We start from the raw sequence: 23,472 nt of genomic DNA on the forward strand, positions 1-23,472 counted from the left end.
GTTCTCACAACTGTAACAGGAGTCGGGGGCCTGGATGATTCTATAGCCCATCCAGCTCTGACGTGCTATGACCCTGAATCAGGGAGCTGACTGGGAGCAGAGCAGAGCTGGGAAGGTTGTTGCCGGCTCTGTGCTGAGACCGCTTCCTGAATGAGGGGCCAGGATGAGAGAGGCGAAGGGGCTGGGCTTGGGGACCCCAACTCCGTGTTGGGCTGGGCAGTTATTTGCCTTCTCTGCACCCTCTCTGTCAGAGGAATCATGCGGAGAGCCCAGAAGCAAATGCCTGATGCCCTTGAGACTCAAGGAGTAATCTGGAGACCTGGGTGGGGTTGTGGGGGTCGGGGGGTCGGGGGGTCGTGGGGGAGCTGTGGAGCTGGACTGCCGAGGCTTGAATCCCAGCTCCCCTACTCACCAGCTGGGTGGCCCCGGGCAAGTTTCTTAGCCTCTCTGTGCCTTGATTTGTTCATCTATAAAATGGACATGATAATAGGAACCCACTTAATTGGGCGGCTGTAAAAACCCTTCCTTCCATACAGGGCACACATAACAGCACAGCGCAGTTCTGGAGAGGTGAAAATGCTGTGCGAAAGGGAGCTGGTGGTGCTGGGGCGGGGAGGGGGGCTCCTAGGCCACGGAGAGAAGGTTGGATGAGGGGCTGAGGTTCATGCTCATCAGCCGGCTGGCGGGAATGAACTCTGAGTGGGATATGAACACGGAGACTCTGATAATATTGGGTAGATAGAGCCTGCGGGTTGGGCCACAGGCCCCTAGAACCATGGATTCAGAGGACTGCTGCTTCCCCGGGGGACGTGAGGCTAGGGTGGGTCTGGCTGGTCGGCTCTGCTGCCATCTGCCCTCCCTAACTACTCTTGTTTCCCTCCCCTCCCCAACAGTCTCACTACCGGCCCTTCTATGTCAACAAAGGCAATGGGATGGGGTCCAACGAGGCCCCGTGAGTTCCAGACAGGCAGCACACCGAGGCCCTGGCACCCCTGCCCTCCCCGGCTGATCCTGCTGCTCTCGCTACTGTGCTCATCTGCGTGGAAGGGGGACCCCCTCCTCCTTCCCCCCGTCAGCCAGGCCCCATCCAGGCCCCTCTCCAGCTTTGGGACTTCTAATGGTCACCATCTCTCCTGTGCTCAGAGACCAGCCATCGCAGGGGTGGGAGATAGGTTGGCTTCTCTCCCCTAATCCACCACCCTCCTCTTGGGTGGGATTGCTGGGGCCCACGTGGTGGCAGCCTGCCTCTCCCACCCATGCCCCTGCTGTCATGAGGCCTGTTGGCCGTTTCTCTCCAAGGCTCCTTCCCTGTGATGTGGTCAGTAGGTGCTTGGCCAGGATAGTTGCCCGCCTCTCATCCACATGGGCCCAACTTCTCCTTCCCACCAGCCTGGCCCCATCAGGAGGCCGAGCCTGCAGCCCTGGGCCGCCGTGGAGGGGAAGCTCTCAGGGTCTCAGCATCATCCCCACCTTGCCGGGCGTCACCGTAACCGCGCGGAGTCCCGAGGTCCCTGGGGATGGGCTCTCCTGGCTGCAAGGATGGTCTTAGCCAAGATAGGTCCCTCTTCTACCTGCTGAGATAAGCAATTCCCTCAACATGATATAATCCATCCATGAACATAGTTCCTGGCCCAGCTGCCCAAGGGACATGCCATTTTCCTCTGGAATCCTGGTGGTCCTGCTGTTCTGTGTCCTCCCTGGTGACGGCAAGTGAGCAGCCGGGGACGGTGTGTCTCGGCTGGTCACTTGCAATTTCCAGGTAACTGCTGCTGTTATTTCTAACACCCACCGCCCCCCAGCCTCATCCACTGCCCCCATCCGTCTTCCTCCTCCCTCTGACTACCTTCCATGTCGCACGCTGTCATGGGGCGCAGGGCCTGGAGAGGGACCAAAGTAGGAGCAGCAAGGTGGGGCCCTTCCTCCTCTCACCATCCCTCCCAAGGGCCCTGGGGGCAAGGAGGCGGGGGCCAGCTGGCCAGGGGGAGAAGGGGGGCATTCAGCTTGGGCTTTCCCCTCTGGAATAAACCATTGATCATGGACTTCCTTTGTATTGAACAAACATGTCTAGAGGGTCCCCAGAGGGACTGGTTGCAGGTCTTCAGGACACTTTCCCACCACTGATTAGTGTGGGGTCATCTTGCCTCTTTCCTCCAGAAGACATGGCTCCATCAAGTCTCCCTCTCACCCCATCAGAGCCCCTGGGGTGCAGTGCAGGAGACTGGACCTTTGTTCTTGGTGGGCCTCACTAACAGTGAACAGAAGGGAGGATGGGGGGAGTAGGGCACCCTGGGGTACGCTGAATACCCTGAGGCCTGTGAGTGCTCAGACCGCCCCCATCCCCTGTCCCCATCCCCTGTCCCTGTCCCCATCCCCGGCAGGGAGCAGGACCCCAGGAATGGCTGTGTATAGGCTGGAGTGGAGACTGGTCAGGGGCTTCTCTGTGGTGGGGAGAGCTTCCTGGGCAGGGGGACCCCACAGCCAAGGCCTGGCAGAAGAACCACCAGGCTCCTGAGGGCAGCACCCTCCCGGGCTTGGGGCATGCAGGAAGGAGAGGAGCCCAGAGAGGCCTGGAGGGGTAGTCAGGGAAGGTTTCCTGGAAGAGGTAAGCAAGACAGGAGGAAGCATGACTTGGAAGAGAGGGAAAGAGGGTGCAAGCAAAACGCACTCTTTCCTTGGTGTGGCCAGGACCGCCCCCCCCAGGCCCCTTCATTCTCACTGTCCTTCCTTGCTCTGCTCCTCACCTGAGGCCAAACCACGCCAGGGGAGCAGCCCTCTCCCCTGCCACCTAGTAAAAGTACCTAAATGAGCTAGCTGCTGGCTCATCGTGGAGGGGCAACCCCCTTCCCTCCTCCCTCTCCCCACCCTGCTGGGCCAGTGGCCAGGCTTCCGGAAGTAGAGGTGGGGGGTCCTTGGGATCCGAAAAGGAAAGGGAGAAATGAGCCAGACGAAGAGGGCAGAGGGGAGGGGGTAGGAGAGGAGAGGATGGTGAGGGGGCCCAGTGCAGCGCCATCAGGAAGGAGGCTGCCTCCCATGGAACCAGCATGCTCCCCCACCTCCGTGCTTTCCCTTGGGAGCTGTGAGGACAGTGTCCCCTGGATCGGCTGCTGCTGTTTCCCCAGCCCCTGCTCCGGGTCTGGTTCCATGAGCAATGCTATCTGGAGCACCTCCCCAGGCCAGCACTCGGTGCCCTGCAGCTTCCCGGACCTGCTTTAGGACCTGCAATCCCCGTGGCTGTGATGCGGAGGAGGGTCACGCTCCTGGGCTGTAGGGATGCTCAGTTCTCGGGGAAAGGCCTTGGCCCCCCACATTTGGGGCCCTTCCCAAAGCCGCGGCTCCAGAGGAGGGAAGAAGGGGAGGGACCGAGTCCAGCTGAATTCCCTGGACCCCTGCCTGTCCTGGGCCGGGGCCTCACCAGGAACTACCGGTAGTGTGGAGGCTGGCACGGTGGGGCGACAGGAGGACAGCCGCGTCCAGGGGCCCTGGGCCCCTGGCTGGGGCCTGGGCGGGGATGTCCCCTGAGCACCATGCTCTCCCCATCATTCCCCGCCAGTTCCATTACCACTGGAGCTGTGATTCGAAAGCAGCTGGGGGAATCCTTTCTTCCATTTCTTGCGAATGCCTCCCTCCTCAGCGAGTGAAAACATCGGACCGTTGCAGGCTCCGGGATGGGAGTCGAGGGGAAGGGAGCCATGTCTCCCCAGAAAGGGAGAGAAAGGAGAGAAGCAAGACTGTTTCCATTCTTGCTCCTCTCAGCACCAGCCAAGCCTGGTCCATGCTCCCCTGTGTCTGGTCCCCACCAGCTCTGGGCTTTAGGCAATTCTAGGCATGCTGTGGGCAGCCTGCTGGCAGATGGGGGAGGACCCTCAGAGGGCTGGGCTGGGGGAGGAGGGAAGCAGAACTAGGGCTCAGCAGGGAGCCCTAGCCAGGTAGTTGGGAGTTCTCTTCCTGGCTCAGTCACTTTGAGCTGTGTGATCTGAGCCAGCTGCTTGCCCTTTCTGGGCCTGACCTTCTCCATCAACAGAAGTTGGTGTTGTTTTCACTGGATCATTCCTGAGGTCCTCTCCCAGCTGTAATAGTTTGTGGGGTAAGGATCACAGCAGCAAGGGTGGTTGGGAGGGACTGGAAAATTGAGCTCCCATCCCAGCTGGGGCTCCGTGACCAGGACGGGGTTGAGAGCCAGGTGGATTGGATTCTCAAATCCCCGAGGCGCCCCTTACCCAGCCCAGCTGCCCCTCCTCAGCTCCACACCCTGCCAGTCAGGGATTGGACCCCTCCCCAAGCAGAAGCCTCCCCTGCTCACAAGGACAGGGGGTGAGGGGGCCTGGGGGCCTCAGAAGCATCTGAGTCCTGCTCTGGGCCTGGATCTCCAGGACCCACTGCAATATGGACTCCATGACGTCAGGGGTTATTCCTTTTTGTTCTAGAAGGGTGTGGGCATGTGGGCAGGCCTTGGAGGCTAAGAAGCAGTTATGGGGGGGGGGGCGGGTAATCCGGGACATTCCTGTGGGGAGATGACACTTGGAATTCAGACTTTGGGCGACAGTTTGGAGCCAGACTGCCTGAGTTAGAATCCCGCCTGTGGCACTCACCAGCTGTGTGACCTCGGCTAGCTACCCAGCCTGTCAGAAGCAAACAGCATCTTAGAGGATTGCTGGGGACACAAAAACAATGTGCAAAGCACCTGGCCCCAGCAAGTGCTCAGTAATTGAGGCACAGTAATATTATTGTTGTCGGACTAACAACAACAAAAGCAGCAACAACAGCATCCCAACCCGGGACCAAGCTCGATTTCCCCAGCCTTTTCGGGACCATGGGGGGGTTGGGGGAAGGGGGCCAGTTTCCACTTTCCCAGCCCCGGAACCAGCTCCACAGCTCCCTGTAGTCTGAGACATGGCCAGCAGGTGGCAGCATTTCACTGCAGTTTATGGGCACTCAACCTCCCTCCCCAAGCCACTGTCAGGACCGGGGGCCCCACAGCCCTCCCACCAGGGGAGCCCCTTTCTCCACTCCTTCTTCATTAGCTAAATAGACCTTGCCCCAGGCTGTGGAATGTGTGATTACAGGCCGGCAGTCCCCCAGCCGAGCAGGAATGAGAGGCTTGCTGCTCACCCCACCACACCCCGCCCAGCCTGGCATGGGGACTGCAGTGTGGGGCATGGGAAGGGTCTCATCCATGTGGGGGACTGCTGCCCTTGGACTCTCCCTGCAGGCGGGCATGCTGAGGGAGGGGGCCTGGTGGGCATGTCAGGCTGAGTTCTGCAGCCCCTGAAGGTTGAGGGGACTCTACAGGTCAGCCCACCAAGCCAGGTGGTAAATAGGAAGCCAGAGTCCTCAAAATCCAAGGCAGGAGAAAATTGAGGGGCAGAGTCCCTTGGCTTCCTTCAGCCTCAGATTTCCTGCCTGCAAGGTGGGGAGATCCGTATCTTGCTCCTGATTGTGCGGGGAGATCAGAAGGGTAAAAGCTGGGGCCAGGACGCATGTCCAGAGGGGGCAGGGTCTTGGAGGCAGAGATGTGAGCCCAGCTCCTATCCAGGTCTTCCCACCAAATCCTCAAATTGCCTCCCAGGAGGGACCCAGGCAGTTTTATCTTTCTGAATGTTGACTATTAAGTTTGAAAACGAACTGTTGTTCAGCCGCATATACGAGGGAGATAAACACTAATTGCTGGGTGCGTGGGCCAGCCCCTGGTTCCTAACCCATCACCCCGCCAAGGCGGAGGCTGAGAAGGGCAAAGGCAAGGAGGAGGGGGTGGGGCTGAGGGTCGTGGGAACCACTAGACCCTCTTGCAAGAGGGAGAGTGGTGGGGAGGCAGGAACCCTCCCCAGGGCTGAGAACGACACCCTAGTCCCTGGGGCTCTCCAGGGAGGACAGAAGCCAGGCTGGGGAGGTCTTTGGCTCGCACGTGGTGAAGAAATTAATCCTAAGTGGACTGATAATTTGTTTCCCCACTGGCTTCTTGGTTGGCCGGGGGGGGGGGGGGCAAACTGCATTTCTCTGAGGTTGGTTCCATCTTCGTGTTAAGACCCTTAGTGGACTGCAAACCCTGGTCCTTACAGGCAACTTGCCGAAGACGGATCCATCAGTGGAAGGCGTGGCCTTGAGAGCCTGTCCCTGAGAAGGACTCATGATTATTCCTTGGGAGGTGAGGTTGTGGGTCTTTGATGGCTCAGGTGGGGACCTGCCTAGAGGGGGACGTGGACCAGACAACCTGAAGCCCAGGATTGGGTCCCCTGTGCAAGCCCAGGTGAGAGAGAGGGCTGGGTTGAGGATTCAGGATGGTGGGACAGAGGGGGTTTCCTTGTCCATTCCTAAATCTTCATGGCGTGCCAAGACCTCGGCACGGGGAGACAGGAGGCACTGCCCGTCAGGGAAGCCGAGGATAAAGTCATAAATGAATGCAGGCTGATTTGGATGTGATAAGTCCCCTGCAGAGGGACACGGGGGAGCAGGGCTGAGGGAGGCGGGCTCCCCTGGGGGGGCGGTGGACCTGGGGGTGAGGATCGTCCAGCGGGGGACCTGCGTTGGAGAGTGTTTTCTGCAAGTGTGGGGAGGGCAGGGGTCAGCTGGCTGGGGGTGCTGAGGAGGGGACCCTGGGCAGCGGTGGGGGGGGTCCCATCACACAACTCTCACGGAGAGTTGGGGTTTCCTGTAAGTGTGGTGCTGCCCCCGCAGGATGGTGAGGGATCAGATTGGCGCCCTAAGAAGAGGGCCCTGGGATGGATGGTGATGCTGTGGAGAGTGGAGGTCCAGCTGGACAATGACGGCGGCCGGAGACACGGACGATGGGGCCAACTGTGGCGGGTAGACTGTCCGGGTGCAGGAACGGGCAGAGCCATGGAGGCTAGGAGTACAGGAGGATGAGGCAGTTTGGGAAACCGGCTGAGAGCAGAGGGCCCCTGGGCTGGTGAGGTGGGTGGGCGAGCAGGTCCCAGCTGTGGGGGAGGGGAGGCCACAGCTCAACAGCGGGGGCTTCCGGGCTACGGTGGAGGGGGGGAGGGACTCCTGCTAAGGGGTGTGGAAGCAGGGAGGGCACATTTGGGTGACATGACCCCGGAGATGGCTCCTTGCCTGTCTGTCCCCCTGGGAGGCCGTGTGCTGTCCTGGATGTGAATCCCGACACGGCCAGTTGGCCGCTGGGTCAGTAGAACAAGTTACTTATTCTTCCTGGTCCTCGGTTTTCTCATCTGTGCAATGAGGCTCATAATGGAGTCCACTCGGGGTTTTTGTGAGGATCAGATGAAAGGAAGCTAGTAAAGGGTCACCACAGTGACTGGCACCTTGTATCACCTGATAAATAAGAGCTCAGGTGCCCAGAACAGGACAGAGGGTGGGCCCTTTACCCCCTCTGCCCGTTCTCTTCTGACCCCTGCTTTTGCTGCTGGTGGAGGCAGAATTCAAGCTCACCATCCCAGGGAAGGACCCGATTATCCGGCAGGACCACCCGGCTCTGGCTCCTGCGGCCGGGCTGAGCTGGGACCCTTCCTCTCCCGGGTGGGCAGGGGGCCAGGGGCCCTCCCAGCCGCGTCTGCCAGGGTTACCAGGCCGCAGGAACGGACGCTAATGCTTGTCTTCCCCAAGTGCGGGGCCAGCCACTACATGCATGGGTGGCCGGGGTAATTAATTTACACATTTCATCCTGCTTAAACTAATAAGCTGCTGTATCCTCCTTCTTCACTGAGCCCCAGACTTCGTGCTGGGCCTGCCAGGGATGTCATCCAGCCATGATGACACCATCACTGCCATCCCACGGGCTCTGCCCAAGGCTCCGAGGCCCTGTGTTCATGCTCCCAAGCCTGCTGGTCCAGGTCAGCTTCAGAGGCCATCTCAAGGCGCCCCATCAACCTCACGCCCATCTGGGGGCAGAGGGGGGGACCCTGGAGTCCATCCTCACAGCCCCCTGTCCCACTGGCTCCCCGTCCTAGAGCTGCAGGGTCTTCCTGGTTCAAAGATGACGGAAACCTGAAGATATCCCCCGCAGGAATGAGGACAGTCTCCAAGAAAGGTGGTGAGGGAAATAACGTGGAATGTGTCCTGCTGTTTTGTTAAGAAAGGGGCAAATGGACATCCCGATCTGCTTGGAGGTTGGAGCCCGGAGGGATACACCAGAGACTGGCTACCCTGGGGAGAAGCTGGGGCCCTGCAAAGCAGGGTGGAGGGAGACTTCTGCCCCAGATCCTTCTCTACTTTCTGAGTCTCAAAGGCTGTGAATGTATTGCATATTCAAAATGCATCAGCTGCCCCAAAATCAATACAAATGTAACGTAAACACCCCTTTTGTGCAGCTCATGTGTGTTGGATCTCGCTGTACACCTAGGAGTGAGGGTGCAGAATAGATCATGTCACTCCCTTCCAAGACTGAGAGGTGAGGGCACGAGGTCGTCCTTGAAGAAGATAACCGTCGGTGAAGGCAACACCCCGAAGTCCAGGCTCCTTGGGCTCAGGGAGGAATCTGAGTGGAGTTCGGGGCTTCCTGGAGGAGGGAGGCTTGAGCCAGTTTGAAGGTAGTGTAGGAGCTGACCAGATGGAGAGGAGAGGAAGGGCTGGATGGAGCTGAGGTGTGAGTTCCAATTCTGATTGTTAAAATGTGGGGTGCACGGGGGCCTGGCATCTGTGCCTGTAACGTGGGAAGAATTTGCTCAGGGAGCCCCCAGAATGATCACCAACCCCCCCCTCACCGCCCTGGAGCCGTTGGTAGGAGCTTTAGGACCCCGGTCTGTGCTGACTGAGCCTTCACAGAGAGGCTTTCTTGTTAGCTGAGGACAGAGGGCCCGCTCCTTCTGGCAGCTTCTCCCTACTTATGGATTCCATTTGTATGCTCCGATTCCAAATCCTGAAGGATTTAATATCCACTCTGTAATCTACTGGCACCAATAGGTATTATCTAACTAAACCTTAAATTGAAAATGCTAGGCTTCCATTTTCCCCAAGCCGTCGGGAGAAGTCGGGACTCTCTACGTCTGATGTAATTTACTCTTGGGCTAATTAAAGTGCGTCGCGCTCCTGTCCTCGGAGGCCCGCCGCCCACTCCCCCTCCCCTGACACGCCCCATGGTGCAGCCCGGGGTGGACGCAGCCAGGCAGGGACTCGGGCTGGCCAGTCTCGGGGCTGCAAGATCCCTCCTGTGTCTATCCTAAGTACCTCTTGCTTTAAGTCCATTTCATTTCATCTCCTGAGAGGTTATGAGTTGTCTTGCTGTAATGGACATTCGTTCATTCACTCACTTACTCATTCCATCACCTGCGCATTTATTAGGCACTCATGGAGGGCAGGGAAATAAAAAAATGCTAAACACCTAGTCAGGCTCTTCTTACCCCCCTGTTTGCCATGACAGTTTTATATGATGCCAATTCCCCAGGCCTGCCAGTTCGTAGAGGAACACAAGGGGATGGGGAGCATGAATAGTGAATGTTATAGATGCTCAATCTTCGCCAGACATAAAATAACTATTTTTAAAAAAATTGAGCTTTTTGAGATAGTTGAAGATTCACATGTAGTTGTAACAAATAACACAATGAGATCCCATGTTGCCCCCAATAACACCATCTTGCAAAACCCAAATACAATATCACAAGCAGGCTATGGACAGTGATGTGGTCCAGGTGCAGAGCATTTCCTTGGTTTCCATTCTTTTTAAATTTTATTTTATTTATTTATTTGAGAGAGACAGAGAGAGAGCACAAGCATGGGGGTGGGGGGAGGGACAGAGGGAGAAGCAGACTCCCCACTGAGAAGGGAAGGGAGCCCGACCCCAGGACGCTGGGATCATGACCTGAGCTGAAGGCAGATGCCTAATGGACTGAGCACCCAGGCGCCCTCTTGATTTCCATTCTTTCCACGAGGGTCCCTTCTGTTGTCCTTCCGTAGGTACCCTCACCTCCCCTTCCCCCCTCTTCCCTGACCCCTGGCAACCACTGATCTGTTCTCCATTTCTTTCATTTTGCTATTTCAAGAATGCCAAACAAATAGAATCACAGGGTATGTCGGCTTTTGGGATTGGCTTGAAGGACTCCTGTGAGGTGGCGAGGTAAGCATCACACATCCACACTTTACAGACACGCGAGCTGAGGCCAGGGCAGTGAAGTAGCCTGCAGGCGTGGGATTCGAGCTCGGCTCTCGCTGACCCCCGCCCCAGGCTCGCGACTGTCACACTGACTGGTGGGTGTTGTTGGAACCGATGGCTCTCCAGGCTCCCCGTGTCAGTGGGGAGCTCCCTCGGCATCCAGCACGCGGCTGGAGGCCCTGGATTGTTGAGGGTCTCAGTCCCAGAGGCAGGAGGTGGCAGTCCCAGCCTGTCCCACCCAGCCTGACTCCTCACGGGCAGACCGAAGGGGGCCCCTGCGCTGGGACCCCTGCTGTGGTGAGGTGGCCGGGGCAGGATGATTCCTGCAGGCCGGCGGACTTCCCACCGTGTCTGGAGGGGCGGGCTGCGGACTCGGGTGCTCTCCCCTGCCTGACTTCACGACAGGCTGGTGGCACTCCTTGGTGGGGGGTGGGGAGGCTCATGCCCTGACGTTTCCCCGCCCCCTGCCCACCTGCCCCCCAAGTGCTGTGGAGGCCTCACAGCCTGAGACTGGGTCTCACGAGTCAGGACAGCCTCGGGGCCACAACTGGTCAGCTCCGAAGCCATGTCATTGCAGAGCTAACTAAGCGTGGGATTGCTCAGATTGCTGGAATGAGCGTGGGCACCCCCTCCCGGCCACCTGCTCTCACCTGGGTCCTGCTCCTGCCATAACCTGACCCGGTGGCTGAGGGGGGTTACAAAGCCAGGACCCATGGCTCCCACATCACCGTGACAAGAGCCTCATCTCCCCGTGGAGGCCTTAGCTCCTGCTCCTTAGGGAGGGGGCTCTGGCTCTCTCTGTACCCAGGGGGAGGCAGTCACTCCCCAGACTCAGCCCTGTGGTCCCTGGGCAGGCCTGGGCTTGTGCCTGAGGCTATGAGTGGGGGAGGGAGGGGCCCCGCTGGATGCCGGGGCTGGAGTTAGCAGTGGTGACCCGAGCCCCTCGGCATCAGGAGACTGCTACGGGCAGAACCAGGGCTAGCGGGAAGGAGGTATGATAAAGGGCAGACAGTGTTTACTCAACGAAAGAAAGAATTTTGCAGGAACTAGAGTATCCAGCAATAGAGCGGACTGCTTCGTGGGGTAGTAAGGTGTCCCTGTCAGTGAAGTCACTCATTCATTCAACACACCCTGATTGTCTACCTTGGGAAGGCAATACACCACTGCGGCTCTCAGCTCCAGAATCCCACGGACATGGGGTCACTCATCTTTAGCAAGTTCTCTGGGCCTCAGTTGTCTCACCTACAAAATAGGAATGATACCAGTTCCTTACCTATCACAGCGGAGCCCGACCCTGCTTCCGGTGATGCCCACCACACCCCCCTCCTGCCTTGTGCCTGACACACCAGGGCTGACTCCTGTCAAATGCTGTCAACAAATACTCTCATTTCACCCTCAGGGCAAGCTTCTGCTTAGCCTAGACTCCGAGCTGCAGCAGACCAAAGGCCGTGCGATAAAAGTGGGACCGTGGGTAGGGGCTGAGGATGGAAGAGGCGGTGCAGGCTGGTGGGTGGATCTGGGCGAGACGGAATGCAGGTGGCTCTGGCAGCCCCTTCAGTGGACGCCAACGCCTCTCCCGGGACCCGTGGGCAGAAGAAAACTGGAGGCTTCTCCGCCCAGGGAAGGTGGCTACGTGTCCAAAGGGAATCACACCAGCACTCCTCATAAATAGCAGGCAGCCGTGCTCCCGCTAGCTAACAGGATTAATCTAAATGCACACAGATGCAGGTGGGCAAAATCAAAACACAGAACCCAGGCTAAATGACACCGCTTAACAGTGGAGCCCTGGGAGTCTCGCAACACGTCACCTGCCTGGCTGGCCCACCGTGGGGGTGAGCAGGGCAGGACGAGACCACGTGCGATGCCCGAGTGTGGCATGGAGGCCAAGGGGACCCTGGAGGAGGGCCAGGGACCAGGGAACTCAGGCAGCCATGGAGGGTCCAGGGCAGTGTCTGAGGGTCATCGCGTCCGGGGTGGGCACACCCTGAGAGGCGGAGGCAGCTGGTATGCCCTGATGACGTGGGAGAGGCCCCTGCGCGCTCCCATGGCCAGCACTCCCGTCTGTCAGTCCTGCCTGACGAGAGGGTCCCAGCCCCGGGAACCCTACCCAGCGACATTCACAGACAGAGAAGCCAGGTTGTTAGGTTGCTCTGCCTGGTGGCCTGCCCTCCACAGGGAAGGAAGAGAGGGAACCTCTCTACCAGACAACCACATTTAATCCTCTCTATGGTACTATAACTCCACTTCACAGTTGAGGAAACTGAGGCAGAGGTAGCTTTCCGATCAGCCGGGACCAGAGCCTATGCTCCTGGCACTGCCCCCAAGCTTCCTCCCTTCCGTGGCTTGGGTGAGAAGCAGATCTTCTTTCCTGGGCCTGCCTTGGGCTCAGATCAGCTCCAAACCCAGGGTGAGAGCAGAAGCTTCTTCACTCCCCAGGGTCTAGATCCGGGCTTCCCTCTGCCTCAGCTCAGGATGCCCATCACCTTGCTGATGTCCTCTGGCCCTTTGGTGAGGCCAGCTTTTGTGGGCCTGGAGGGGAAAAGTGAGAAAGACATGGAAATGACTTTCTGGGCCCCTCAAACTGGGAGAGAACTGGGTGGGGGGGCTGTCACCACATCCATCCCTTGGCCTCTAGTTGGCAAGCAAACCAAGAGCACATCCCCCTTAAGGCTTAAGAATGAGAAAGCCAGTTGCTGGTGTTAACTGAGCACTTACTCTGCGCTGGGAGTTTGCTGAGCCCCTGATTCATTATTTCTCCTAACCCATCCAAGGACCCCAGGAGGTGGGGACTGCTTGTATGACCTCCATCATACCGGAGAGTAGCTGAGGCCACTCCACTGGTAAGCAGGACATTTGGGAGCCAAACCTGGGCCCCAAAGGCCTGTGATACCCCCTTCCCAGGATTCGGCTTGTTCCCTGTTTCCCAGTGTCTTGAGTTGAGGCAGTGGAAAGGGAAAATGTGAGTTGTTGTTCTCGCTCCCCCAAGCGACCTGGTTCAGTGGCCAGTGACAGCCCTTTTACCTCCGGAGACTGAGAATCCCGTTTGTAAAACCAGAGGAAAGATCTCCACCTTAACTGCATTGCTGCCTTGTTGTGGGAATCAAATGAGAAAAATACACATGACTGGGGTTTTCATGCTGTGAGGCGCTGCATAAACATGAGTTATGATTCCACACCCCAGAGCAAGCATGTTCCTGAGCTCGGTGTGATTTTTTTTTTTTTTTTTTTTTTACTAATGCTGTCAGGAACGATAATCACTAATAACAATCCCATTGCTTATGTACACACCTCTGTGTGGGGACCTCAGTGCTCCTGGGGACATTGTCTCTGCACAGAGCCTAAGAGGAGGGGGCTAGTGCTCCCCATTTTGCAGTGGGGTAAACTGAGGAACCCCCAGCAAGAACAAAGAGCTGACCAAGGTTCCCAGCCCTCCAGGAGAATGCTCTAGGCTTAGAATCTGGGATATCTAGAATTTCCTCCCTCCAGCTGCGAGGGCTCGCAGGCTGCTCCTGAGAGTGATTTATGGCAGAAATTCGCAGACTGAGTGCTGTGTCAGCGCTTCCTTCCCCTCCTACCTTCCCATTCTGGTGTTGGCTGCCCTTGATCTGCCGCTCACCCCTGTTCCTCCCAGCCTGCTGCTCACCTCCCCCTGCTTCTCCCCGCCAGGAGTTGCCCAAGGCTGAGCTGGGCCTGATTTCAGCTCCTTTCTGGAGCAGAGCTGTCCCTAGTGGCTGGGAAACTTGAGGGGGTGGGGTGGGCAGGGAGGGGAGAGCAGGATGGAGACGCGCCCCCAGTCCCAGGCAGGCAGTCCTCTCTGTGGTCCCAGGTGATCTTCCATAAGGCCCCTCATGAAAAAGGCAGGAAGGAGACTTGGAGAGAGAAAAGCCACGTCACGTGCTTGTGTTCAGTAACCATTCAGTAGCAGAACCAGCTCCGAGCCCCACGGTCTGGCGGGGCCCCCAGGCCCACGTGTTCCCTCATCCCCAAGGTTGGGAAAATAGGGACATCAGGAGAGTAGGCAGAGCTGGCCCACTTAGGGCCACACAGATCCCGGTGTGGAGCTCCCGGTGCTTTGCCATCAATTGTAAGGCTTGAGCTACAGGCACCCAGATTCCAAGTCCCACTGGGGGAACGAGCTTCTGGACTGAGGAGTGGGGAGCAGGAGGCTAGAAGGAGGCATTGGGTCCTTCTTCCCAAGCTTTCATCAGGACTGGTGAAGCTGGAGACCAAGGCCTTCTGGGAAGGCAAACGGGGCCAGCGAGTGGGTGCTTCCCAGGCAAACAGGCAGATCATTAGATAGTTAAAAACAACAACAAACAAAGGCCAAATATTAAATTTATGAAAGCCAAGGATGTATTGTATTATTAACTTATTTTTTAACATGAAGAAATGGGAAACTCAGAGAAGTTTTTCAACCTGCCCACGACGGTCACACAGCTAATGGAGTCAGAAGAGACGGCTCCGGGCTGGGTGGTCAGAAGCCGGGGTGTGGGCCACTCTCTGGCCGGGCCCTGGCTCCGCTCTCCCTGCAGCCCTCACCTCTTACAGGATCCAGAACCTGAGAACACCTGCTGTGCCCTCGGCTTCTAAGCTGATCCAGACTCAGGGCGAGTGTGCTCAAGGCCACTGCTCATCCTCTCTGGTTGTTCGGGACGACACACTGCTCTCCTTTCATGTTCAAGTCCTGGGTGGGCCTGGGGAGCTCGGGAGGGCCTGGCATTGCTACCATGACTCTCACTTTGGAGACCCAGAAGTTCAAGTTTGGCGGCACTGGTGAGTGAAGAAGGAAACTGGGGAACTGAAACAGGACCCCGAGGGCTTGAGGGGGACGAAGTGTGGGCTGTCTTGAGGGAAAGCCGGTCCTACCCGGCAGGTGCAGCTGGGATCCTTGGGCCGCCAGCTCCTGATACACTAATGCCTTGGGCCAGTGGGGCCAGACGTTCCGCCTGACTCCCTGTGGCCCGATCCTCATATATTGACTCCGTGAGCAGGGTGGCTCGGGCAGATCTTCCATCACGCCGGCGAACTTGTTAGGAATGTTGATTGGCGAGTGATTTGCAGCTAATTTGTTAATCAACCACAGCCTCCAGCGTGGGTGTGGCTGTCTCTTCATGAAGACTCACTAAGAAGATCCCATTCGAAGAAGCTGGCCTAGGCAGCTTGAGGGGAGCTGGTGGTGGTGATGTGGGCATGGGCTTGAACGCCTTCGCGTCCACAACCTCCGCGGACCTCACCACCCTCATCTGAGACTGCCTCTCTCAGACTTTCCCCCACCCTCCCCCACCCGAGACCAGCCACTCCTCCCTGAGGCTGCCTTGCTCTAGGACCTCAGCTGCATCTCACCTCATCCCCTCTGCCTCAGTTTCCCCATTTCTTTGACAGGTAGCTACTGGATCTCTCAGTAAGGAAGATGGGTGATGTTTGAAAACGTCGACCGGGTGCTAGAGCTGCCTTGAACTGGCCCACGATTATTAAACTTTCAGTGATTTTGCAAGCTGGTTGATAAACACGGCCATTATTAAAAATTAAATTATACAAACTTACAATTAAATAAGTTATATTAAACACAAAGGTAATAAATACTCAAAACTCATTACTGAGTCCTAATTATTTTACTCCATTTTACTATTATCTATACTCCTGAGGTTATTTACATCAACTGTATTTGTATGTTGGAAATACTATATAATGGCGCATGGCTAAGCATCTCTTCCCAAATCCGCATTCGATAATGTCACGTTGGTAGATTGAAATCAGCCAGGGTGGGAGTCTCCAGAACATGGAAATTAGCAGATGCTTTGAGTCAGGCCTTCATTTATTGTTTTTTTATTTGTTTAGACTTTAACAGTGATGGGGAAAATCTTAATAATGCAGATTGAACTTAAAAGAGTTTTGTGTGTGTAGCTATTACATTGTAAATGGCACCAAAAATCGAGGAAATATTCTCGCAGTAATTGAAGACTATTATCAGATGCAGGGAAGAAGTCACTCACATCGGTGACAAACAGAAAAAAGTTCCCGATGAACACCTTTGTGGTTTCTCTTTCTTTTTACCCACTAATGTAAATGCAAATATCAACCAACATTCAGGTGGGAACTACTCTCACTGTCAATTGCAACCATAGGTTGGCTACGAGTTTTGCAAAAATCAACAGAAGCATTTTGTGAGAACCCACAGGCTATGCAGAATTTACAGTAAAGGGTATTGTACATTTTATTAGTATTTGTAAAATATTTGCAACCTATTTTTTATATCAGCAAAATTATGCACATATAGCCACATTTTTTTTTCCCTAGAGAGCCAGTCATTGAACGCTTATCAGCATACCACTGACCACTATCCTCTTCCTTTTTGCCCTCCACCTGGCTCTAGGACTTGAATGGTACCATCCAGCCTTAATGTCTGCTCCAGATGTTGGGGAAGAGGGTAGAGCTTGGCCTTCTCATCCTCCCCAACTCTGTCCATAAAAAACTATTCCTAGCTGTGACTAGGCATATCCCCTGGGGGGACCCAGGGACAAAGGTGTCTGTAGGGCACGTTCCTGGGCAGGGAGCAGAAGGACCCAAGATGGGAACTTGCCTGCTCCGCTCTGGGGGGGCCTCTCCACCTGCTGTCGGACTCCATCTGGAATCTGACCATTGACACCACCTTGAGCAGGGCCACCATCATCTCTGGCATGGATTTTGGCAAGAGCCTCCTGACTTGTCTTCCTGCATCTATCCTTGACCCCCCTGCAGAAGGGGTCAATAGACAGCCAAAGAGATCCCTTTAAAAGCAGATCATCTCCTCCTCTGTTGGAAGCCCTGCTGAGGCTCCCCTTTCAAGGCTTTCCAGTGGCCCCGCGCCATCCCGCCTCTGCGGCCTCATCCCCATCGCCTGCCCTTCTGTCCTCACTGTGCCTCTTTGCAGTTCCTTGTGCCCGCCAGGCAGCTCTCCTCTCAGGGCCTTTGCACTGGCTGTTCCCTGCCTAGATTGTCTTCCTCCAAGTCCCTGCTGGGCTAGTTCCTCTGCCTCCTTCAGTTCCACTCAAACCTCACTCCCCCGGAGGCCTTCCTCGTCACCGGCCAACACAACACTTGTCCCCACCCCCCTCGCCACACCCGGTCCCTCCCCCACCCTAGGCAATTTTTAATTTTTGTCATACTATTTCTCACCTTGTAATATATTATCTAATTTCCTTATTACATTTGCCATGGAAACTGAGTGTCATGAGAGCAGGGACCTTCGTCTGTTTCATTCACGGATATACCCATCCTCCAAAAACAGCGCCTGCCCCAAGGCAGGTGTCAATAAATATTTTTGAAGAAAGGCTTTGTGGGAGAAAGGGCAGTTTCTGAGGAGGAGTCCTTGCAAGAGAGCAGAAAACACTTCCTCTCTTGATCGATGCCAGGATGGGAGGCCTGCCTACCTCAGCTCAGCCTGGCTTTGCAGCTCATCTCCCCATTCAGAGCCTGGGCAGGACCCTGTAAGAGTCAGGATTCTCCAGAAAACAACCGACAGGCATAGATGCAGATACATCGAAATGGAGATAGAGTTACAGGAAGGAATTGGCTCACGTGATTATGGGGGCTGACAAGTCCCAGATCCGCCGTGGGCAAGCTGGGTCTGCAGGAGAGCCGGTGGGCTGGTTCCAGCCGAGAGCCGCTAGGCTCAAGACCCAGGAGGAGCCCATGTTTCGATCCAGTCCAGAGCAGGAGAGAACGGAAGCACCAGCTCCAGAGGCACACAGTGGGAGTTTCCTCTTCCTCCTCCTTTTTGTTCTATTCGGGTCTTCAGTTGATTGGACGAGGCCCACCCACACTGGGAGGGCAGTCTGCCTGATTCCCTCTAGGGGTTCAGATGGTAATCCCCTCCTGTACCATCCTCACAGATACACCCAGAATAATGGCCCACTAACCCTTCACCCGCCCCAGCCCTCACAGAGCAGAAGCAGAGCAGGATGCAGCAGCCTTTGTGACACACGACCTTCTCCCAAGGGGGCAATGTACTGCTGATGGGGCCTCTTAGCCCCACTGTCTCTTCCTGCTCTCCAGGGGCCGAGAACCTAGGTGACGAGGAATGGAAAGATGGCTTAGAAAACCTTTGTGGCCTTGGCCTAGCCTCTGTGTTCTCCGCCCCCCCAAAGATTTTATTTATTTGAGAGAGAGAGAACGAGCGGGGCAGGAAGGGGCAGGGGGAGAGGGAGAAGCAGACCCCCCCCCACTGAGCAGGGAGCCCTCCGCCAGGCTCGATCCCAGGACCCCAAGATCGCGCCCCGACATTTAACCAACTGCGCCAGCCAGGCGCCCCCTCGCTTCCGTGTTCTCATCTGTCGTATGGACTTGATATCTCACAGCTTCAGGGCTCAAATGAGAAAATGCTTTGTCAAATATAAAGCATTTTGCAAGCCCAAGGTATTTGTCTTGAAAACTTTCTGTTCCTACCCAACTCTGGCAAATTCCTATCCCTGCCAAGGGAGGGGTCAAGCCTGCCTTCTTATTTATTCCGTGTCTTTTGTCCTAGGAGGAGGAGCAAGGAACAAGGCATAACTGGAGTCAGGGTCTTTGAAGACAGCAGCAGTAACAACACATATATTTGAGAAGCTAGGCTGAGAACTGATGCTGGTTCTGTCCTGAGCCCTGGAGGGAATCATCAGATTGTTGGATGTCCCCACTCCTGTGGCCTTGTCCAGTTCTGAACGTGGCGGATAGATACGCTATCAGAGAGCTTCCTGTCCGGGGGCTGTGGAAGAACAGGCGTGTCCCAGATGAGCTGTGTGCAGGCACGCCTGGAAGCAAGGAGATGAGTGGGAGACCCCAGCTCTTATCGGTCCCAATCAGGTATAGTCCCACTGCTGTTTCCCCACTGCCATTGGCGCGTCCCTTGCCCCTGGCCCTGCGTGGTTGGGAATGAGAAACCGGAAGGCACCTTCCTTTCTAGGTCTCCTTTCTGGCTCCTCTTATCCAGTCACTGACTGAGCCCAAGTCCAGGTAGAAACTTGTCTGTCTGGATTTCCAGGATTGCCAAAGCCATCCGCCATCCAGGCCTAAGAGCTCTTGTGCAAAGATGAAGCCATGATAACGGGCGCTAAGGGCCACAGGGCGTTCCAGCACAGAGGCCCATCAGGGAGACGTATGGTGGACGGGATAACTTGCACGGCGGAGTGGTGAGGCCAATATCCAGGAGACAAGATGGCTGGCAGCCTCTGCCCTCCTGTACCCTGCAGAGAGCAGAGGGCGTGGGGACACCTCCCCCTTGCCCCCCCCCCCCCCAGTGTCTATCCTTAGCTACTCTGCCCTGGGGACTTCAGGTCAAGGTGTGGGTATAAAGCTCCTTGGTTTCATGACATAGTGATGGTGGGGCTCATTCGTTTATTCATTCAATCGTTTGCTGACTTAGTAGATATTCATTGAAAGCCTATTCCGGACCTGTATGCTGGCACTGTTTTAGATGTGGGAATCCAGATCCCTTTGCCATGGAGCTTACAATCTGGCTGGGAGACAACTGCATCCACGTAAGCAAGTGTAAAGAGGGAAACTGGATGGGTATGGGTCTGGGCCTTGCACATGTCGCTTACTAGCTCTGTGACCTTAAGCAAGCTGCTTAACTGCTCTGAAATTCAGTTTTCTCGGCTTTAAAGTCAGGATGATAAAAACACTGCTTTCATAGAGTTGTGAAGGTTACTTGGGAGAACATATACGGAGTACACAATAGAGAACTGGCTGGTGGTAGATGCACCTCTTATGCTTTCTTGTCATTATTAATATTGCATCTCCAGAAATGGAAGCAGGAATGGCCTCTCATTCAGCAAAGTGACACCCTGAAGGAGGTGGGTCCAAAGCATCATCACCTTCAGTTGGCAAAACATCAAATTCAGCCAACTCCTTGAGTGTTTGGTTAACAAGAGTTCTAACAACTGACTTTTTTTTTTTTTTTTCCAATGTTGGGATCAGGTGGTTATTTGAACTGGGTGAACCAATTGGTGGTTCTAATTGGGTGAATCAATTCATTTTTCTGGCATCATGGGGACCCAATCTGAGATTGGTCACAGTTGGATCCAAGGCCCTGGGTGCCTTGTTTCACAATGCATCTTTTGGCCTGGTTTTGTCTTTTTTTTTTTTTAAGTGTTTATTTTAATTCTGGTTAGTTAACATACAGTGTTATGTTAGTTTCAGGTGGCCTGGTTTCATCTTAATTTCATAACTGTTAAAGCTACGTGATTAAGCATGAGGACACGTGTGCGCACGCACACAGACTCACACACACACACACACACACACACTCACACAAGGAAAAGCCATGCCAGCTCATGATTATCCCCGCTGAGTTGGGACCAAGAGAACCCAAACTTTATAGTTTGCCAACAGCTTTTACCTCTTCTTGGCCAGATCTTTCCCACTGCAGAAGCCAAAGAGCCAAATGGCATCATCTGAGTTTGGTCACTTTCCTGCCAGCCACTGGCCAAGGAAGGCCCTGGCTGGTGGCCTACTGCTCTGCTGCCCATTGTGAGGGGGCACCGGCTCTGCCTGGCATGGAGAGGGGGGCTGGCACTGCCCAGCCTGTAGGTGCTTGCAAGAGGAAGCAGAGGATGCTGGTTACTGGCAGGCAAACCTGTTGCCGCTAAAGCTTGGCACGTCTGGGTGGTTTTAGCAGTCCAGACAGAGAATTAGCACGGAGGGAGAGCCTGCATGGCCACGCCAGCCCGGCTCCTTGGTGTGGCCGTGGAAAGATCTGTCTTCCTTGGCGGAGAGCTTGGGACATCTCAGAGGCAAATTTATGTGAAGTGGGATAAAGGGGATCCCAGCATGACTATGACCGCATCCTCTGGGGAGGTTCTCTACAGTACTTTTTGCTGCATGGTTGGGAAACCTACATTTTCTGGGTTTTTCTAGAAAGCAGGAGTAGTGAATGCCACTTCTGAGTTCTTGGGAATTGGTGAGCTGGTGCTATCTTGAGGATGACTGCTGTCTGCTCTGGGAGCAGTGTCCCCCATTGTCAGCCCCAGCCCTTGATGGAGTGCTTAAACTCTGCCTTCCTGGACCAGCTGCTGACAGATGGTGCCGGGAGCCCAGCATTCCAGGGCCAGCCCCACCTTTTCCCAGCTATGGGATGTGGACAAGTTGCTTAACTTCTCCGGGCCTCAGTTTCCATCGGCCCTAGCCCTTGTTGTGAGGACTGAGTACAGGAATGCTGGATAAACAGATATACCTCAACCACATGCAAGACATGAGAGTATGCTCTCCACACACAGCCTTTCCAGCAGACTAGCCCCTGTGGTAAGTTTTCTCCTTGCATCTTCTTAGAAAACTGCTTACTTGGATATAAAACCCTTAGGAGAAGCAAGCTGTCTATCCCGAGGGATGCCCACTACCACCCAGCCCGTCTGTCTTGATCTATAGATTTCTCTGCACACTGACGCCCCCAGCCTACTCCAAAGCCTGTCCCTGGGCAGGCACAGACTGGAGGAGGGGTAGGGTGAGCCCGAACAACTACAGAAACCAAAGATTAGGGATTCTCTTCCTATTTCTTTCTGGGTTTCCTGTTCTGAGATGGGCAAAGCAGCCTGATTTATTTTTGACAAACGTATCTGCATTATAAATTATACTGGGGATGGAATTGTTACATTAAATCGAAGTTAATTTTTGACTTCTGTTCAGGGCGCCATAAATAATCAAGTCCGGGGTAAGGTAATGGACTGAAGTCACCCAAATTATGCTAATGAGGATGATTAAACTTTTGAATTCTAAGTTTCTGTAAGAATAACAATCAGTTAGCATTTACGTTTCTGCTGTGCCCTAGGATTTGCAGCTTTTTCTGAAGCCCCTATTAAATATAAATAACAATACCATTTTGTAAAGCCAAGTTGAGCCCGATGGGGCATATTCAATTCTCTTTCCTGGCACTCAGCTCCTGCAGATGTGGGTGAGGGCTTAGGCTGGGAGTCTGAGGCAGGCAGAGCCCGGCGGCGAGGGTGGGACAGAGTGTCACAGGACTGCAGTTGCATCTGCCTTGGAACTACAGAGGGATTTTCAAGTTCTAACAGGACAACAATTCAATTTCGCATTGGTCCATTCGGTGAGGAATGCCGGGAAGTCCTGTTGAGCTTTAGAAGTGCCCCCTGCACCGCCCCCCCGCCCCCGTGAGCAGCGATTTCTGAGGTTTTGAACTTAGGATGAGGTCCCAGTTCTTTGCCTTCCCTGCTGGCATGCTGTGGGTCTTTGGGCCCATGGCATTAACTGTCTGTGCTTTGTTGTCCCTCCATCGGCTCCGGGGACCTTTTCTAGGAGGCCGCTGGATTCCCTAGCTGAGCTGGAGAAGGAGCAAAAAGGCCCAGTTGATTTCCAGCCTCATGTTTGGCCACCTGTTATGAAAACCTGCCCCCAAGATGCTCATCTCCTGATGCCTGCTTGAGACCCAGGCAGCTGCTAGCATAATGACAGGTCAGGTTGGAGGTGAGGCTGCTGGCTGAGTGGCTATTGTTTATCCCAGTTTCAATTTCATCGTCATGACAACCCACACAAGTCATTGTCCAAGCCGATGCCTCTGCACTGAAGGTGTGTGAGGAACGGTCCTCTGGGCTCGCCGCCCCCCCCCCGAGGGCCGAGGACCCATCTCTACACTCATGGGGCTGCTCCTTTCTCTGTTCCACGTGTTTAGGGTGATCTAATTTTTTTCACCACTTACCCAGAAATTGTTTTTGAAAAGTGTCTCATTTCCTCTGAATTTGGCCCAGAATGATGGGGGCCTGGATCTGTTCTCCCTAGTCAGCATTCTTGTAGGTTCTCTCTGGCTCCCGCAGGGTCCCGCACTGCTGTGACCACTGGATGTGGACAGGGGCCAGGCAGTGGGTGGGAAATATGCCTGCTTCACACCCAGAGCAGCGGAGGGAAGGCCTCCCGAAAGATCCTGCTCCCAGAACTCAGTTTGGTGCATCTCTGACTGGAAACCTGCCTCTGCGTGGCTTCCCAGCTACGGGGTGCCCCTCCTAGAAAATTTCAAGAGACAGATGGCTGGTGTTTCTGTTTTGCTCTACTGCTTTGAAGAATCCTTGAGTCTGTGCGGGGCTGTTTAGACACCAGTTCTGGATGTTAACGTCGGTGAGCCTTGAAAGAATTGCTCTGGCAGAATGGGACGTGTGTCTACTGAATTTCTCTTTTGGGTCGTCATGTACTTTATGATTCTGAAAGCAGACGTTCCTTTGATTTAGGGAGCAGGCTCAAAAAGGGGCTCTTTTTTGTGTTGGCTCACTGATGAGTCTGTGGGGAGGAGACCTTGGCCACGTTTGCCCATGGCAGAGGGTTACGAGGCAGGCCTTTATTGGGAAGGAAGCCTGCCTGCCCCCTGACAGGCCTTCTTTTGGAGGTGGCTTCCCTTGTGGCTAGAGGGTCACCTGCTGTGACCAAATCGATGGCTTATTTGCCTAAGTATCATG

The 23,472-nt window shown here is 55.1% G+C and overlaps 1 protein-coding gene across 4 annotated transcripts in view; it reads left to right on the plus strand.

The window, feature by feature from the left end:
- TRIM29 (tripartite motif containing 29) overlaps positions 1–15,644 on the plus strand; it is a 38,171-nt gene extending 22,527 nt beyond the window's left edge. For 3 of the 4 annotated variants that reach the window (XM_021696479.2, XM_021696480.2, XM_021696482.2), the window contains one exon: positions 894–2,039. In XM_021696479.2, the coding sequence (XP_021552154.1) occupies positions 894–956 (63 nt within the window). In that variant the 3' untranslated portion in view covers positions 957–2,039. Of the gene's footprint in view, positions 1–893; positions 2,040–15,442 lie in introns of those variants that run through there. The other variant, XM_021696481.2, reaches the window with a different exon arrangement.
- Positions 15,645–23,472: the final 7,828 nt, after the last annotated feature.

Source organism: Neomonachus schauinslandi, chromosome 11 (genome assembly GCF_002201575.2).
Source record: "Neomonachus schauinslandi chromosome 11, ASM220157v2, whole genome shotgun sequence".
In the NCBI taxonomy this organism is placed as follows: domain Eukaryota; kingdom Metazoa; phylum Chordata; class Mammalia; order Carnivora; family Phocidae; genus Neomonachus; species Neomonachus schauinslandi.